Consider the following 17150-nt stretch of genomic DNA (forward strand, 5'->3'; position numbering starts at 1 on the left):
ACCTTAAAAAGATCTGGTCCAATCTCCCTGTGGAGATGGAGAAACTGAGGCCCAGGGTGATGGAGGGACTTGCCCAAAGTCTGGGAGTAGAACCTGGGTCTCCCCGCTCCCAGGCCAGTGCCCTTCCACTGCTGCAGACGGGCTGTGGTCCTCAGTAGAGGGCAGCCCTGTGACCATCAGCACTGTAGGGAGCAGGGAAGAGGATCAGTCTGCCGCTCTCTTGTGTCCCAGGGAGCACGCACTACTGTGGGCATTGGTTGGAATGACACTGGCATCCCTGAGGAGGTCCTCCACCCCAGGGCTGAGCAATGCCCCCTGGTACAGTCAGCAGGCCTGAGGCCTGAGGCCTGGAGCCAAGAGAAAGTCAGGGGGTTGGAGAGACAGTGAGGAGCCTGATGTGGACCTCTGGGCTTCCGAGTGGAGTCCTGGTGAGGAAACCACTGCCATTCTGGGAGCACTTACTGAGTGCCAGGTACTGGGCTGGGCACACTGTCCCAGCAGGCCTAACCCTCACAACCCCATGTAGGTGTCAATGCTCCCGTTTCACGATAAGGAAACTGAGGTTGAGCAAGTTTAAAGAGCTGGCCAAGGGCCGCACTGTGAGTCAGTGGCAGAAATGGGATGTGAGCTCAGGCCTCTGGGCCCAAAGCCCAGGCTCTCTGCTGGGGTCACCCACCCCGAGATTTGCTGCTCCTGCTGAACCTGTCCCTGAGCCTGGTACCCTATGTGGGAGGCTGAAGTCACACGGCCCCTTCAGTTGGGGCACTGATGTCTTCACTCCAATGATCTCCAGTTTGGCCTGAACTTCTTGATGAGTCCCTGGTTCCTGGCCCAGCCAGAGTGTTGTTGGACAGCGTGCTGCCAGGGACGCAGGACTCCTGGATGCTGCTGGGAGCCTTGGGTGGTGTCAATGTCTCCTGGAACTGAAAGGGTTTCCCGGGGACCAGAGCCTGCTCTATCCTGGCAGGACCACATTTGCACCACCAGATGCAGCAGCAGGAAACTAACTGCTCACTCATTGCTGCTCTGCTGGAGACTAGGAAGGGTCGTAAAGGAGCTGGTCCATCCTCTTGTAGATCATAGAAGAGGACTGGGATGCTAGCACCCTCCCCAGCCCAAGCAGCCTCCCCTGGCAGGTGTCAGAGCCAGGCCTGGCGGGTGAAATGATGTTTCAGGCTGGTAAGCAGGGAGCTCAGGGCCTCATGTTGTCCTGCACCTCTGGCCTGAGATCACACGGTGTTAGGACTGGAAGGGCCTTAGAGGTCATCAGCCAGTATTCACCCAACGTCGAGACTCCCAGGCAGCATCCCTGATTGATTATCCAGCCTTTGCTCAGACCTCCCGGGAATGGGGCACTCACCCCCTCTTATTGTAGATATCTCCGTTTGTTTACTTCAAACCAGAATCTGTCACCTTGTAACCTTCACCCGCATTCACAGGTCTGTCTTTCAGGGATAGCAAGAATCAATCCACTCCCTCTTCAAGTAGCCTTTAAATTTGAAGGCAAATTTCATGTCCCTCTCTTTCCTTGCTAAATTTTACCAATTCATCTACCCATGCACGCATCTGTCCATCTACCTATATATCCATTCATCCACCCACCATATATCCATTCACCATCCATCCATATATTAATCCACCCTTCTAGCCGTTTATCCATCCGCCATCTATTCATTCATCTACCTTTTCAGCCAGCCAGGCAGCCTACCACCCATCCTCTGTCCATCTCCCCACTCAGCCACCCATCAATCTGTTCGTGTATCCATACCACAAACATCTGCTCTGGCGAGACCGTGAAGCTCTGGGGCAGCCTAGGACACGGCCGCCTTCCCCTGAGGTGTGCCACTTCAGCTGATGGCCTTCAGCAACTCCTCACCACAAGGCTTCCTCCCCTCTCACCATGCTGGTCTCTCTCTTCAGACTCTACTGTGGCATTAGCTCTCCTGAGACACAGTTGGACTGCCCTGTCCCCAGACAGGCTGATTTCTGCACACAGAACACTTCATGGAACGCAGTGGGGACAGAGCCTTGTTGGGCACAGGTCTGAGCTACGGTAGAAGGTGAAAGAGGAGGGAAAGAAGGAAGAAAGTGCTGAGCCCCTGGAGATTTCAGGGCCCATGCAAAACCTGAGGCAGAAGATGTGCCCTTCATGCAGCAAGGCGCGGGTTCTCTCTGCTTGCAAACTAGCTTTAAAGGAAACCTACAGGGGCAGACCTGTCCTAGAGCGGGCTCCCCCCTGACATCTGTCCTTTCCTCCACACTCTCCGAGGTCCTGAGGATACTGGGATGACACTGCCAGTCTCTCTTTAGGAGGCTTTCAGCCTGAAATTAGAGACAGACAATAAATAGATAATCACAGCGACGATGAGATAGGAGGTGTGCATATGGAACAAGCAGAACAGCTAAGGGACCAGGATGAGCTCTTCTAAGGAAGTCGGGGAAGCCTGCATGGAAGAGGAGACACTTGAACAAAATGAGAAGTTTGAACAGGGAGGGGGAGGGTGGGGACGGGGGAGAGTAGGGATGAGGGCGTTCTAAGCTCAAGAATAGCAGCCACAAAGGCGTGGGAGTACGAAACAGCGATGTGAATTGTTTGGAGAAGGGTGAGCAGCTTTGCCTGGCAGGAGCACAGGGGTGGGGTGGGATACACAGGGTGAGCTGGGGAGAGCTGAATCAGGAGGCCCCACAGACCACGCTGAGGTCTGTGGTCTCTACCCCAAGCACGGGGAAGCCCCAGATGGGTTTGAAAGGGAGAGTGAGAGGGGGAGCCTCTGAGGGCTCTGTCTGGCAGCCGTGTGCAGGTTGCCTGCAGGGGTGGGGCAGGAGGCCCAAATAGGAGGCTCCTCACTGAAGTCACACCACACACCCGCATGCATGACCATGGGCAGCGCCTTGCCCCAGCTGCCCCTGCTTGGGGACCTCTGTCTCCCCCTGGCCCAGAGGCAGGCAGAGCTGTGGCCCCAGGCCCGGAGACCTGATGGCCTGAGCTAACAGGGGCCAAGAAGGCACTCAGCTCTGAGGGCAGGGTGCCACCTGGGTGGGGGCGACAGGTGCACTCCTGCTCCTCCACTGCAGAGCACCAGTTCCACCACAAGTGGGCCATCCTGTCAGATCCGGATGACATCTCCGCTGGCCTGAAGGGCTACGTGAAGTGTGATGTCGCTGTGGTAGGCAAGGGGGACAACATCAAGACGCCCCACAAGGCCAACGAGACAGACGAGGACGACATTGAGGGGTGAGGCTCCCCTCCCCCCACAGCCCCTGGAGAACTGACCCAGCCCTTCCTTCCCCCAGAGGGGGCCCCTGGGGTGGCCTTGGCCCAGAGATCTTACCCTCCATCTCCCTTACCCCTGTCCTCACCACTCCCAGTCAGCCCAGCTCTTCCCAGAAGGACTGAGCCAGGGCCAGCCTCAGTGTCTGCAGACTCTCCTTGTCACGGGATGGAAAGGACTGAGGCAAGGCAGAGCAGAGGCTCCTGGAGGAGGGCCAAGAATGACAGTCCTTTGACATGCAGACGTCTGACTTTGAGAAACTTGGTAGGAAAAGCGGAGTCCAGGAGGGGCTGGGTCCTGAGTCTGCCCAGGAGAGCAGAGAGATTTCCTTTTCTGTGCCAATTCCAGGCAGCTGACAGTGGCTTTTGATAAATATTCTGGGACCTTGTCCCAGTGGGAAAAAATACTGGAATCCAATGAATCATGTCTCTCATGGGCCAGGGAGGGAGAGTGGTGGCTTCCTGTGAGGTTTTTATCTAGAGGACAAAGAGTGTGGCACAAAGCTGAGAAAAGCGGATAGTAATACTCTCTCACCCTACAATTGATCTTTCACCCTACAATTTACAAAGCACTCGTGTATTTTAACCTATTTGAGCCTTATGACATTCCTGGGATTGTTGGGTATTATTATTCCCGTCTTAAAGGTGAGGAAACTGAGGCTCAGAGAGATGGGGAGATTTGCGTAGGATCCCACAAGAGAGCAGGTGCTGTCAACTCAGGTGTCTTTAGTCCTGGGGGGACCTTCTCAGCCATCCTTACCATACCATCCCAGGCCCCAGGAGTATATATATGGGAGGGCAGGAGTTAGGGTGCCCAGGCCTGGCCACCACAGTGCTAGCTGTATGTGCTGGCAGGAACTTGCTGCTCCCTGAGGGGGTGCCCCCTGAACGCCAGTGGGCCCGGTTCTACGTGAAGATTTACCGAGCAGAGGGGCTGCCCCGTATGAACACAAGCCTTATGGCCAACGTGAAGAAGGCTTTCATTGGTGAGAACAAGGACCTAGTCGACCCCTACGTGCAAGTCTTCTTTGCTGGCCAGAAGGTATTGGGGTACAGGGTTCAGAGGCTAGGCTTGGGGTGACAGGCATCAGAGGTGCAGGGTGATGGGTGGGGGGCCTGGGGGCAGACAAAAGGGAAAGTCGAAAGTCACGAGACAAGCCTTGGGTCATCTTGGCTCATTCACCTCTAGAAGTGAGGCGAGTGAGAGATGAGGGGAGTGCCACCTGAGAGGGTCTGGGAGGTAAGGCCAGGCCGGAATCATCTCAGCCCTGCACGGGCCTCAGGGAATCCTGCCTGCTTCCAGGTCCTGGAGACCCAGAGCTGACAGGGGAGCACTGAGAGGGAGGCGGGTCTGAGAGCCTAGGGTGGGGAAGGGTGACTTGATAGGTACACACATGTACACACATACCACACATACATACATGCAGATACACATGCCACACACGTATACACATACATGCACGCAGGTATACATATATACACACACGCACATGCATCACACACATACATACATATACACACACATGCACACACACAAACCCTAACCCTCACTCCCTCCCACCAGGGCAAGACTTCAGTGCAGAAAAGCAGCTATGAGCCACTGTGGAATGAGCAGGTCGTCTTTACAGACCTGTTCCCCCCACTCTGCAAGCGCATGAAGGTGCAGATCCGGGACTCGGACAAGGTCAATGATGTGGCCATTGGTACCCACTTCATTGACCTGCGTAAGATTTCCAACGATGGAGACAAAGGTTAGCAGCAGGAGACTGGGGGGTGGGGGGGGGGTAGGGGGGCAGGGGCTAGGAGGGACCTGAAGGGAAGGAGTAAGTGATGAGACACTCCACACACGTACCACCACCACCACCCCACACCTTGGCCTGAAGGGCTCCAGGTGTTGTGCGGGCTTTATCAGCATCCCCCGCCCCCCCCACCAAGGGAAAGGTGGGCTCTCATGGCTCAGGTCTGCACAGAGCTAACGGGCCTTCCTGAGCAGGCTGCCTGGATTTGAACTGCAGCTCTGATAATTAGTAGCTGTGTGAACTTTGTACCTGTTTTCCCATCTGTAAAAGGAAATAATAATAATTATATATGTGTGGACATATACATGTGTACCTATACATGTATATTACACATGTATGTGCACTGCTGCCGTGGTACCTATCCATAGACTTGTTGTGGGGCCTGACCCCTCCTAGGACCTGGGCACTGAGTGGAGCAAGAGAAAAGGATCCATTCCTGTCTTCACAGTGCTCACCAGGGATCAGGAAGATGGCTGTGCTCAAAACCTAAGGCACAAAACCCGCATATTGTACAATTCCATTTGTGTGGAATATCCAGAATAGGCAAAGCTGTAGAGACCGAAAGTAGATTAGCGGTTGCCAGGAGGTAGGGAGAGAGGGAATTGGGACTAACTGCTAATTAGCACGGGGGTTCCTTTTGGGGGAATGGAAATGTCCTGGAATTAGATGATGGTTGCACAGCATAGTGAATATACTGAAGACCGCTGAAATGCACACTTTAAAATGAATTTGTTACATGAAGGATATCTCAATTTTTTAAATGTTGTAAGTTCTTTTAAAAAATCAGGCAGAACAAAACCCAAACAAAGCACATAAGGCAGAACTGGATCCGTGCTACACATGAAACACAACAAATCCCAGTGGGAGGAGTGAGTTGGGACCAGGAATTGGGACACTTTGTGGAGGAGGAGGCTTTAACAGGCAGAGGCAGAGAGGGAGGGCCTCGGGGAGGAGGGGAGGGGTCTGCATAAACAGGGTGGGACGCATATATGGCATATATGGCAAAGGGCCAGAAGGCCATGCTGAGTTTGGGAGGAGCTGGCATCTGTCCTTCAAAGAGACTGTGGGCAGCCCCTGCACCAGATGCCAGGAAGCAGGGAGCGTGCCTTTGCCTCCCCCAGCCACAGCCAGCTCAGGCCCCCACAGAAAAGAAGCAGACCCAAGAAAGTGCCCCCTGCTGGTGAGAAGGCTGCCCCACACCTGCCCGCACACAGCCCCTCATGAGCCATGGGCTCCCCTGCAGGCTTTCTTCTGCCTCAAACGTTTCACCAGCAAGGCCAGGAGCCCCCAGAAGAGCTCCCTTCCCCGCCAAGGGATCCCTGGGTGTGATTCAGGCCCCTCCTCCCTCTGCCACGGCCTGCAGGCTTCCTGCCCACGCTGGGCCCAGCCTGGGTGAATATGTACGGCTCCACACGCAACTACACGCTGCTGGACGAGCACCAGGACCTGAATGAGGGCCTGGGGGAGGGAGTGTCCTTCCGCGCCCGCCTCATGCTGGGCCTGGCTGTGGAGATCCTGGATACCTCCAACCCTGAGCTCACCAGCTCCACGGAGGTGCAGGTGGAGCAGACCACCCCCGTCTCGGAGGTGAGGCCCGGGGGGCTGTGCTGTCCTCCAGAGCCCCTAGCTCAGCCCCCTTCCTGCCACGACAACCTGGGCCTGGGCTCTGCCTGTTGCTGCCCTGCCTACCCAGGGGCCAGACCCCAAGATGAGGCCTCCCTCTCCAGGAAGCAGGGCCCCCACTTAACCCCTCAGAGGAACCTCTGCCTGCAGTCTGCCCGGAGGTCCCAAGATGGAGCCTCATTTCTACCCATTCCTGGCCATGGCTGTCCCTGTGGTGCACAGAGCCAGCCCTTCCTTCAGGGACATCCAGGCTGGAGGGCGAAAGGATTGGGCCTTCAGGGTCTGGGCTGCCCAGCCTCGCAGCTGGATGGGATATCCCCCACCATCAGCCCATAGGGCCTGGCCGTGAGATGCTAGGAGGAGGCCTGGCCCAGGCCCAGGCCCAACAGCCCCACTAAGGTTTAGCGACCATTTGAACCACCTTCCCCACAGAGCTGCACGGGGAAAATGGAAGAATTCTTTCTATTTGGAGCCTTCTTGGAGGCCTCAATGATCGACAGAAAAAACGGAGACAAGCCAGTCACCTTTGAGGTCACCATAGGTGAGTGCTGGGCTCCCAGACTGGTCTGCAGGCCTGGGGGTGCTGGGTGGTAACCACTGGGCCTGCTCCAGAGCCCGCAGGGGAGGGACACTTTGATGGCTTTCCTCCGCGTGTCCTCAAGCACCCACAAGGGTCCCACAAGGGCCTAGTTCCACCTGCAGGGCTAGGCTGTGTTTGGGATCTGGGAGGAAAGGAGCCCTCCCTGCAGAGGGAGGGAGGAGAGAGCGGGAATACGGGCCACGTCCTGAGCTGGACCTTGAGCTCAGTGGTCATCCGGGCTCCTAGCGAGATCTTTGCAGAGGTGGAAGACGCAGGCGCCTTCCTCTGGGTGGTGTTCTGTTGTGTCCCAGCTGGCACAGACCCCCACCACCTTCCCCATTCCCTGACTTTCCTTCTTCCCTCCACAAACCCGAGGCAACATCTGGATTGGAGAGCAGGGTGGGACCCCGTCGGGGAAGGACTCCGTGCCCTTGCATGCCCCCTTCCACCTCCAGGCAACTATGGGAACGAAGTTGATGGCCTGTCCCGACCCCAGCGGCCTCGACCTCGGAAAGAGCCTGGGGACGAGGAAGAAGTAGATCTGATCCAGAATTCGAGTGACGATGAGACCGACGAGGGTGGGGACCTGGCCTCAGTCTCCTCCACTCCACCCATGCGGCCCCAGATCACTGACAGGTAAGCCGGGTGGCAGAGAGGGTCCTGGGAGGGCCTGCCTGCTGCCTCCCATTCTCTCTGGGTCCGGCCCTCCCACCTCCCTGGGCCCTGATCCTCAACCTCCCTCCTCCTCCCGCCCCAGGAACTACTTCCACCTGCCCTACCTGGAGCGCAAGCCCTGCATCTACATCAAGAGCTGGTGGCCGGACCAGCGGCGCCGCCTCTGCAATGCCAACATCATGGACCACATCGCAGACAAGCTGGTCAGGGCGGGGCCGGGGTGGGAGGGGATGGGGAAGGGGTGCCATCTGAGGGCCTCGCCCAGCTTGGAAGCCTCCCTTGCAGCACACAAGGCCCATCTGCCCAGCAGCTGGCCTCCAATGGAGATTGGAGGGCGGGGGGGCTGCAGGAATGGCCCCCACAGGATCTCTGTTCCTGTACTCACCCCAGGTCAGAGGAGCAGGCAGAGGGCGCAAGGGCTACCCAGAGTGGAATCTGGGAACCCTGGCTAGTAGCCCCTCTGTCCTGCATTCCCACCCCGTCTAGCCCTGAGTTCTGCCCACCCAGCCCCTGTGGCTCCACCAGGACCACAGACTCAGAGCCCGGAGGTGGCATCTTCCTTCAGGAACGGAAGACCCACGAACATGAAGGCCTCCGGACTCCGAAAACAGAACCTGGGAAATGGGTTGTTTCCTTATGATGGTGGGACACTGGAGGGTGGCGCTAGTGAGAGGTCCCAGGTCACTAGCGGCTCACTGCCCCTGATGAATGAGGGGAGACATTTGGGGGAGCTTACTGGGGCCGCCGTGGCTCAGCATTCACCCCGCCCTCCTGGTTCACAGGAAGAAGGCATGAACGATGTGCAGGAGATGATCAAAACGGAGAAGTCCTACCCGGAGCGTCGGCTGCGGGGCGTGCTGGAGGAGCTCAGCTGCGGCTGCCAGTGAGAGCACAGGACAGCGGGGTGGGGGACTGGGCAGAGGAGGAGGTGTCTGCAGGCCTCCTGCTGGCGATGGATTCTGCTAAGCCCTGCTCCCCATTCCCCAGCCGCTTCCTCTCCCTCGCTGACAAGGACCAGGGCCACTCGTCCCGCACCAGGCTCGACCGGGAGCGCCTCAAGTCCTGCATGCGGGAGCTGGTGAGGACTTGCTGGTCCTCAACGCTGGACCACACGGGGGATCGAGGGAGGTCTAGAGGTGAAAAGGGGAAGCTGAGGTGGGAGGACATCGGTCTCTGAGGTCACAGCCCCCCAGGGCCAGCCCCCTTCATCATGTGTCACAGCCTGAGCCCCACTTACACGCGCCCCCCACAGGAGAGCATGGGCCAGCAGGCGAAGACCCTGCGGGCACAGGTGAAGCGGCACACCGTGCGGGACAAGCTGAGGCTGTGCCAGAACTTCCTGCAGAAGCTGCGCTTCCTGTCAGACGAGGTGGGGCCCCTGCTGGCGTGCACGCAGAGGGTGCCCGGCCCCAAGCTCGAGTGACCGGAGCTGGGACATGGGGCTGCACAGAAAGGGGTTTGACTGGACCACCTAGGAGGCCCCTCCTGCTCTGCCAGCAGTTGAAGGACAGGGCTGAACGGGCCCTTCATCCTGTCCTGTGTTCTTACCGCTCCATCAGTGGGAGGCAAAGGAAGACCCAGAATCTGGGGGCCTTCCCTCTGCAGGCCCAGGCCTGGCCCTCTGGGCCCTGAGGCAGGGACCCTGAGGGTCAGATAGGCTCCGGGGGCCTCAGCCAAGAGACAACACCCCTCCCTTACCGGACCCCCTCCCACCCCCACCAGCCGCAGCACAGCATCCCCGACGTCTTCATCTGGATGATGAGCAACAACAAGCGCATCGCCTATGCCCGGGTGCCATCCAAGGACCTGCTCTTCTCCATCGTCGAGGAGGAGCTGGGCAAGGACTGTGCCAAGGTCAAGACACTCTTCCTCAAGGTGCCGGAAGGGGACCGAGACTTGGGGTAGGGGGCACTGGGGTCCTGTGTTTGCATCTGGCTTCTTTCAAGGGGTCAGCCCCCCCTTGGAGGGAGCAGCACCCCTACCCCAGGGTTGGGCAGGCCTCAGCTGATGGGTGGAGCCCTCCAGCAGCAGGTGCTCAGAGAAGAGCTGGAGAGAGAACAGGAAGGGGGGTCCATCGTGCCAATCCCCCTCAGCTCTGGGTTTCCCATCCCCTCCCCCTAGCCCAGTGGGATGGCCGTGGAGGGTCATGGCCAGCTCTGACCAAGGTCTCCGCCAGCCCCTGACCCCTCCTCACCCCGTGGGCTCTGGCAGCTGACCCCACGCCCACCCGCAGCTGCCTGGAAAGCGGGGTTTCGGCTCAGCCGGCTGGACGGTACAGGCCAAGCTGGAGCTCTACCTGTGGCTGGGCCTCAGCAAGCAGCGCAAGGACTTCCTGTGTGGCCTGCCCTGCGGCTTCGAGGAGGTCAAGGCAGCCCAGGGCCTGGGCCTACACTCCTTCCCCCCTATCAGCCTGATCTACACCAGTGAGTGGGGACTCATGGCCTGGGCGGCCCCTGGCTCCCAGTCCTCACCCCGGGAGGGCACTGGAGGGACCACCTGTTCCCGGAGCCTCAGCCTGCTCTTCCCCACAGAGAAGCAGGCGTTCCAGCTCCGTGCGCACATGTACCAGGCTCGCAGCCTCTTTGCCGCTGACAGCAGCGGCCTCTCAGACCCCTTTGCCCGTGTCTTCTTCATCAACCAAAGTCAGTGCACAGAGGTGAGGCCCGGGGCAGGAGCGAGTGGTGCTGGCTTTGAGAGCTTGTGGGACCTAGAGAAACAGACCAGCCAGTGCCCCAGATCCTTAGAGGGAAGCCTTGCAGATAAGTGCACACCCAGGCCACACAGGTAGAGGCTTTAATTGTGCCTGTATTCAACACAGGAGACAGGGAAGACAGCAAGGTGAGGTGAGCAGACCTCACATTGGCTTTCATTTTAAGATTCCCGGAAGAGTCAGGGAACATGACACACCTGCCCCCCCGAGTTCCCTGGAAGCCACAGTGACTAGGGGTGACTCCTGCTCCTGCATCTGCCTGCCCACCACCACTTATTACCTATGTCCCCCTGTCCCATGCTGCAGGTGCTGAATGAGACCCTGTGCCCCACCTGGGACCAGATGCTGGTCTTCGACAACCTGGAGCTGTATGGTGAAGCTCATGAGTTGCGGGATGATCCTCCCATTATTGTCATCGAAATCTACGACCAGGACACCATGGTATGGGTGGCCTCTGGCACCAGGAACCCCTAACAGCACCATATCTACCCCTTCTTCTCTACACCCCACCTGCATTGACGGCCACCTCCCCAGCCCACCCCAGAGCTCCATGGTCAGGATGCTAATGCAGAAGCTGGGAGTCGGGGCTGCTGACCAGCCCCCTAGGAGCCCCAGGTGTCACTGCAGCCTGACCCCTTCCCAACGCTGTGGGCCTCTGAGGTCTCAGGGAGGAGATAGGCCAGGCCGTCCCCACCTCCTGGCACAGAGAGACTGAGTTCAGGCCCAGAGTCTTCAGGAGATGGGCCAGCAAGTCCTGCTGTCCTCAGCCTTCCCTCATCCCAGGGGCCCCCCGACCTGCTGCCCACAGTCAGTAACAGCCTCACAGTTCTGCATGGGAACTCTCGAGTCGGGGAGTGAAGGATTGGGGTGACCCCTCCAGAGCTGGGGAGCCACTTACTACAAGCCACCTCAGCTACTGGGGTACCCTGAGACAGCTCTGGACTGGAGGTGGGAGGACCTTATTTCTAGTCCTGAGTCCTGCATCTGCCATTCATTGCCAGCGTGGCCTTGAGCAAGTCTGTGCTGGGCCCCGAGACTTGGTTTCCCCCATCTGTAAAATGGGGTGATCGCACCTGCCCCCTTACAACTCTCCGGGCTGTGGTGAAGACTAAATGAGATCAAAGGTGTGACCATGCTGGGTCAACTCAAGCACCCAGAGGCCACCTCGGTTGTTTGTCGCGTCAGGGCAAAGCCGACTTCATGGGCCGGACCTTCGCCAAGCCCCTAGTGAAGATGGCCGATGAGGCGTACTGCCCACCCCGCTTCCCGCCCCAGCTCGAGTACTACCAGATCTACCGCGGCAACGCCACGGCCGGAGACCTGCTGGCTGCCTTCGAGCTGCTGCAGGTGGGGTGGCAGGAGAGAGGGGGGCTGGGCCGGGGCTTCCCCTGACGGATGTTGGGGGTGTGGTTCTGGGGAGCCTGGGGCCGTTTGGCCTTCCCTGTCTCCTCAGATCACATAGCAGATAACTCCTGGGGAAGGAGAGGGCCCTCCCCAGGCTCCCCAGGGTGTGACACTATGACCTCCGGTCCCCAGATTGGGCCGGCAGGGAAGGCCGACCTGCCGCCCATCAATGGCCCGGTGGACGTGGACCGGGGTCCTATCATGCCTGTGCCTGTGGGCATCCGGCCTGTGCTCAGCAAGTACCGAATCGAGGTGAGTGGGGGCGCCGCTCGGCCCGTCCTCTCCCTGCCATGGTCGGGCCCCGCCGTGCTCTCACTTTCTGGCCCCTTCACTTGCCACTAAGGGTCAGATGCACATATTACACTGTTGGCACTAAACCCCAGGGGTCTTCAGCAACCTCAGGCCACTCCTCATTTTTCAGGTAAGGAGACTGAGGGCCCAGGAGGGGAAGTGATTGTCCAAGGTCACACCCGGAGCAGCAGCAGACCCAGGCTCCCACCCCAGCCCAGTTCCTGTCCAGTCTCCACTGAGTCACACTGCCATGTTCTGGGACTCTTGCCAGGCTTCATGTCTGCCCCCACTCCCACCCTTCCCCCACAGCCCCTTGGCGACACCCACCCCTCCTCTGCTCTCCCAGCTCTGCCCCTCCTGAGCCACTGCCCACCCACTACCCAATTCCTTCTCAGGTGGCCCAGCCCCCCACAGCTGGCTCCCTTGACTGAGGGGCTCTCTTCTTCTCCACCCCCCTCCCCTCACCCAGGTGCTGTTCTGGGGCCTGCGGGACCTGAAGCGGGTGAACCTGGCCCAGGTGGACCGGCCGCGAGTGGACATCGAGTGTGCGGGGAAGGGGGTGCAGTCCTCCCTGATCCACAATTACAAGAAGAACCCCAACTTCAACACCCTCGTCAAGTGGTTTGAAGTGGTGGGTGCAGGCTCTGGTGGAGCCAGGCAGAGCTGGGTGCGGCTGGGGTGCTGGGCATGGCAGGGGCCTCTGCCCCCCTCTCTGAGCTCAGGCTCTACTTGGCTGACACCCCCAGGACCTCCCAGAGAATGAGCTACTGCACCCGCCCTTGAACATCCGCGTGGTAGACTGCCGCGCCTTCGGCCGCTACACTCTGGTGGGCTCCCACGCCGTCAGCTCCCTGCGGCGCTTCATCTACCGGCCCCCGGACCGCTCGGCCCCCAGCTGGAGCACCACGGGTACGGCCACACCCCGGGCCCAGGCCCAGCTCCACGCCCTGCACGCAGGGGCTCCAGCTCCCAGTCTAGTCCACAGAGTTGCCAGATTGTTCCTCGGGGGCACGCCCAAGTGGGTGTAGGGGAGGCCGATAGGGAGGTCCCACTCTGGGGGCCAAAGACAGCTGCCCAGGGCCACCCCTCACCCTAGGGCACAAGGGACCAGAGCTGGAGATGTCCTGAGAGGTCCCGAGGGCAGATTGATTCCTCTGCCAGTTCCTGGAGGAGACCCGGCCCCGCCCGGCCTCTCTCCCAGCCTCCCACCTGGCCCGGCCTCCACTATTTCACTCTGCAGCAGCTCGCTGCCCTCTCTAGCTCACTTTCTCCCTCTCCTCATGCCCATCTTTCCTCCCTCAACTGCCCCATCCCTCCCTCTCCCCTCAGAAAGCTTCAGAATCCGCTCTGGTCTTTCCGGCCACCTCTGACTCTCACTGTCACCCCTACTCCTCTCTGTCTGTCTGCCTGTCTGTCCATTTCTCTGTCCAGTCAGGCTCCTCCAGGGCTGCCGTGTGCTGTGCAATGGGGTCCCCTCCTCTCACCCCACAGGGGAGGTTGTGGTGAACATGGAGCCAGAGGTGCCCGTCAGGAAGCTGGAGACCATGGTGAAGCTGGATGCGGTAAGGGTCAGCCCCACTCTGACTGGGAATGTGCCCCTGCGCGTGGCACTTCCCGGGAACCTGGCTGCCTCCTTTGGCGGGTGATGGTGGAGGGTCAGCCCTGACTGCATGTGCAAACAACTGTATCCTGGTATGCAAGACTGTCAGTTCGCACATGTTTGTGCACACGTGTGCACGAGTGTGGTATGCACGTGTGAGAGACAGAGAGAGCAGTAATAATTTGAGGGAACAGCCTGCAATTATTTTTGCTCCAACAAGACACCTCAGGCAATGGATTCCTTGTGCGAACACCATTGCTCTTTCCAGAGGGTCCCTGGTTTTCCATCCCAGTCACTCACACACAGCTCTCCCCAGACCTGGGCTGGGGAGGGACTTGCAGGTGGAAGCTTCGTATTCCTCCTGGCTTTGAGACTAGGGCCGTTTATCTGCCCGAGAGAGACCTGTCAGCTGAGGAGATGGCATCTGCAGGGGAGGGCAGGATGGCGGCCAGCCTGGAACAGGCCATCCTGAGTCCAGACAGTGCTGAGGGGCCGGAAGTGGGCTTCCTCTCCACCACATCCTCAGCATCTTATTCCCGACCTCACTTACTTTACACAGCCTGGGGCATCTCCTGGCTTCTGAGGTCTGCGCTTGGTCTGAAACAACCCTGCCTTGGCCCATAATCCTTGACCTCAGAGGGTCCTGGCCCACCAGCTGAGTGAGCAGTGGGCACAGCTCTCAGGAAAGGGGAGCAGACCAGGCCTGGTGGCGGGCCTGCAGCCCTGGGATGGCACTGCCAGGGCCCTGGGGCTGCGCCTGGAGATCCCACGTGCCCCTCAGCTGCCGGCCTCCTGAGCTCCTCCCTGCGGAGCCTGTTCCTCCTGGGGGGGCAGGGAGGGAACCCCCTAGTTTCAGGCCATCAGTGAACAAGACAGAGGACAGCACTGGCCTGAGCTTCCCCGTGGTCCCCGAGGCCCCAGGCTCTGGTGGGGGGTTTCACCAGAGTCCTCTTCAGCTATGCAGTTGTGTGTGTGGCCACTTAATTTTGAAGGCACTTGCCCTGGTAAAGGAGGAAAAATGGAGTTTGGAGCTGCCTCCATCGAGGCAGAATTACTGAACTCCTCCTGCCCGCCGCATCAGCGCCTCCCCCGACCTTGACTGCCCTTGAAATTATCTGGGAGTTGACAACCCTCTCAGGGTTGGGTGCCCCCACCCAGAGGGTCCAGGAAACCTCTGCCGAGCAGACCTTTTGCAGCTCACCAGGCAGCATGCCTTCGTGAGTGCACAGTCAACCCCGTGAGCCCAGGGCCTCCAGACACACAGTGAATGACCCTGCATGAGCCCCTCCTCCTCTCTCCTGACTGGGCCACTGCATGAGGCCCTGGGGACTAATTCTGCCCCTGCCTCCTTGGTTCTCCTCCGCAGACTTCTGATGCCGTCGTCAAGGTGGATGTGGTGAGTGTGGGCCCATCTGGAGGGCTCTGGGAGACAGGACCCGACACTGGCATAGGATATCAGGCCAAGGGGCCCAGCGTCAGGGACTGAGCCACCCCCAGCCCCTGGATGCTCTGGCCAGCACACCCCTCCAAAGAGGGTGGGGGAGAGAGCTGCTTGAGCGGCAAGGGCCCTGAGTGCCAATCCTGCCTTGGCCAGGGGCTCATGTGGGCAGGTCATGACCCACCCTGGGCCACGGCATCCTCCTCCCACAAAACAAGGTCCTGCCTCTTTGACATTGGTGGCCCCACAGAGCCTCATGGAGCCCAGGGCTTCCCGGGAGCACATAGTCAGAATGGATGGGGGACACTCAGATTATCGAGGGCTCTGGGAATGGCCAGGGCGCAGGGACGTATGTAGGACTCTAGACCTGGCCAACCCTCCAGGCCGAGGAGGAGAAGGAGAAGAGGAAGAAGAAGGGCAGCTCGGCAGAGCCGGAGGAGGAGCCGGATGACAGCATGCTGGACTGGTGGTCCAAGTACTTTGCTTCCATTGACACCATGAAGGAGGTGAGGCCTCGGGCCTAGGCTAGGGGTGAGGAGGAATCGGGCCAGGGGAGGTGACGCCAGCTCCACATAAGATCCTCCTGTCCAGCTTCTTTCCCGCTCCTGACGAGAGCTGACTCCCCCACTCCCTTAACATGAGCTTAGAACAGCCTTGTCTCACACCCTTGAGGTTCTGGCTCGGAGCTCACCTTTTCCAGGATGGTGGTCCAGCCTACCTGACCTGGCTTGGTTTTCTCTTGTCCTCATCCGTTTATGCCACAAACATCTCTTGAGCGTATATGATGAGTCAGGCACCATCCTAGGTGCTATGGGAGCCAGAAGACGCCACACCTGCCTGAGGAGCCCTCAGTTTACTGGGCAAAATGGACATGTAAGCAGATACAGTACAGTGTGGTAAGAATGGCACATCAGTGTCTGGGGAGTCAGGGAAGGCTTCACAGAGGAGGTGGCCTTTGAGGAAGAGGAGAAACATGTGCTCAGAAACCAAAAGGGAACAACGATTTCTCAGTAGTACTAGTACTTGCACATCTTCATACTGTCTCACTTTACACATCTCAGTCACTGTCGCTGTGAAATGTTCTTCCCCTGTTGCCTGCACATGGGTTCTGTCTGCTGAGTCAGATTGCAAGTTCCAGAAAATGCATTTCTCCTCTTCCTCATTTGTCTCTTCTCTGCGTTGCCTACCTAGCTCAGGACATTCCCTGACGGACCTACTGATCAGGAGGGACGTATGCCTGTGATTGTGTTTCCCTGGTAGGACCTGAGCTGATCCAGCCACACTCTCCCCAGACTCTTTCTGTGACCCAAGCCATGTGTGATGTTTGCCATCCATATTAATCAGGGCACAGGCTCAGCTGCTGCTGTAAGGTAGATTGGTGTGAACAAGACAGACATTTCTTTCTCCCATAATCGCTCAGGAGGTGGGGGTTAGGCTGGTATGGTGCCTTGATGGTGACAGGGACTAAGACCCTGCCATCTCGGTACTGGTATCTGTATGGTTAGAAGCTCGCTGTCTTCTCCTAATACCTGTGCACAGAAAGGCGTAAAGAGAAGAAGAGGAGGTGTATTCCTTTCCTTTTAAGGGCCCAACCCAGAAGTTGCACATATCACTGTGTTCATGTTGGCCAGAATCTAGTCCCTGTAACCACATTTAGCTGCAAGGGAGGCTGGGAAATATAATCTTTAGCCAGGTGGCTGTGAGCCCAGCAAAACTTCTAAAGATCAGGAGAACAGATAATTGAGGGACACCTCATTGT

General features: G+C 58.6%; 1 protein-coding gene across 1 annotated transcript in view; it reads left to right on the forward strand.

Moving 5' to 3' along the window:
* The window catches only part of OTOF (otoferlin), a 101647-nt gene that overhangs the window by 73521 nt on the left and 10976 nt on the right, over positions 1–17150 (forward strand). Inside the window, exons 13-33 of the mRNA XM_046661853.1 lie at positions 3076–3235; positions 4127–4313; positions 4836–5022; positions 6434–6657; positions 7126–7234; positions 7729–7909; positions 8031–8151; positions 8731–8831; positions 8936–9026; positions 9201–9317; positions 9671–9823; positions 10182–10371; positions 10480–10604; positions 10965–11099; positions 11844–12005; positions 12195–12314; positions 12823–12984; positions 13100–13262; positions 13845–13915; positions 15320–15349; positions 15775–15897. Of these exons, the coding sequence (XP_046517809.1) occupies positions 3076–3235; positions 4127–4313; positions 4836–5022; positions 6434–6657; positions 7126–7234; positions 7729–7909; positions 8031–8151; positions 8731–8831; positions 8936–9026; positions 9201–9317; positions 9671–9823; positions 10182–10371; positions 10480–10604; positions 10965–11099; positions 11844–12005; positions 12195–12314; positions 12823–12984; positions 13100–13262; positions 13845–13915; positions 15320–15349; positions 15775–15897 (2912 nt within the window). The remainder of the gene's footprint in view (positions 1–3075; positions 3236–4126; positions 4314–4835; positions 5023–6433; positions 6658–7125; positions 7235–7728; positions 7910–8030; positions 8152–8730; positions 8832–8935; positions 9027–9200; positions 9318–9670; positions 9824–10181; positions 10372–10479; positions 10605–10964; positions 11100–11843; positions 12006–12194; positions 12315–12822; positions 12985–13099; positions 13263–13844; positions 13916–15319; positions 15350–15774; positions 15898–17150) is intronic.

Source organism: Equus quagga, chromosome 5 (assembly GCF_021613505.1).
Source record: "Equus quagga isolate Etosha38 chromosome 5, UCLA_HA_Equagga_1.0, whole genome shotgun sequence".
Lineage (NCBI taxonomy): Eukaryota > Metazoa > Chordata > Mammalia > Perissodactyla > Equidae > Equus > Equus quagga.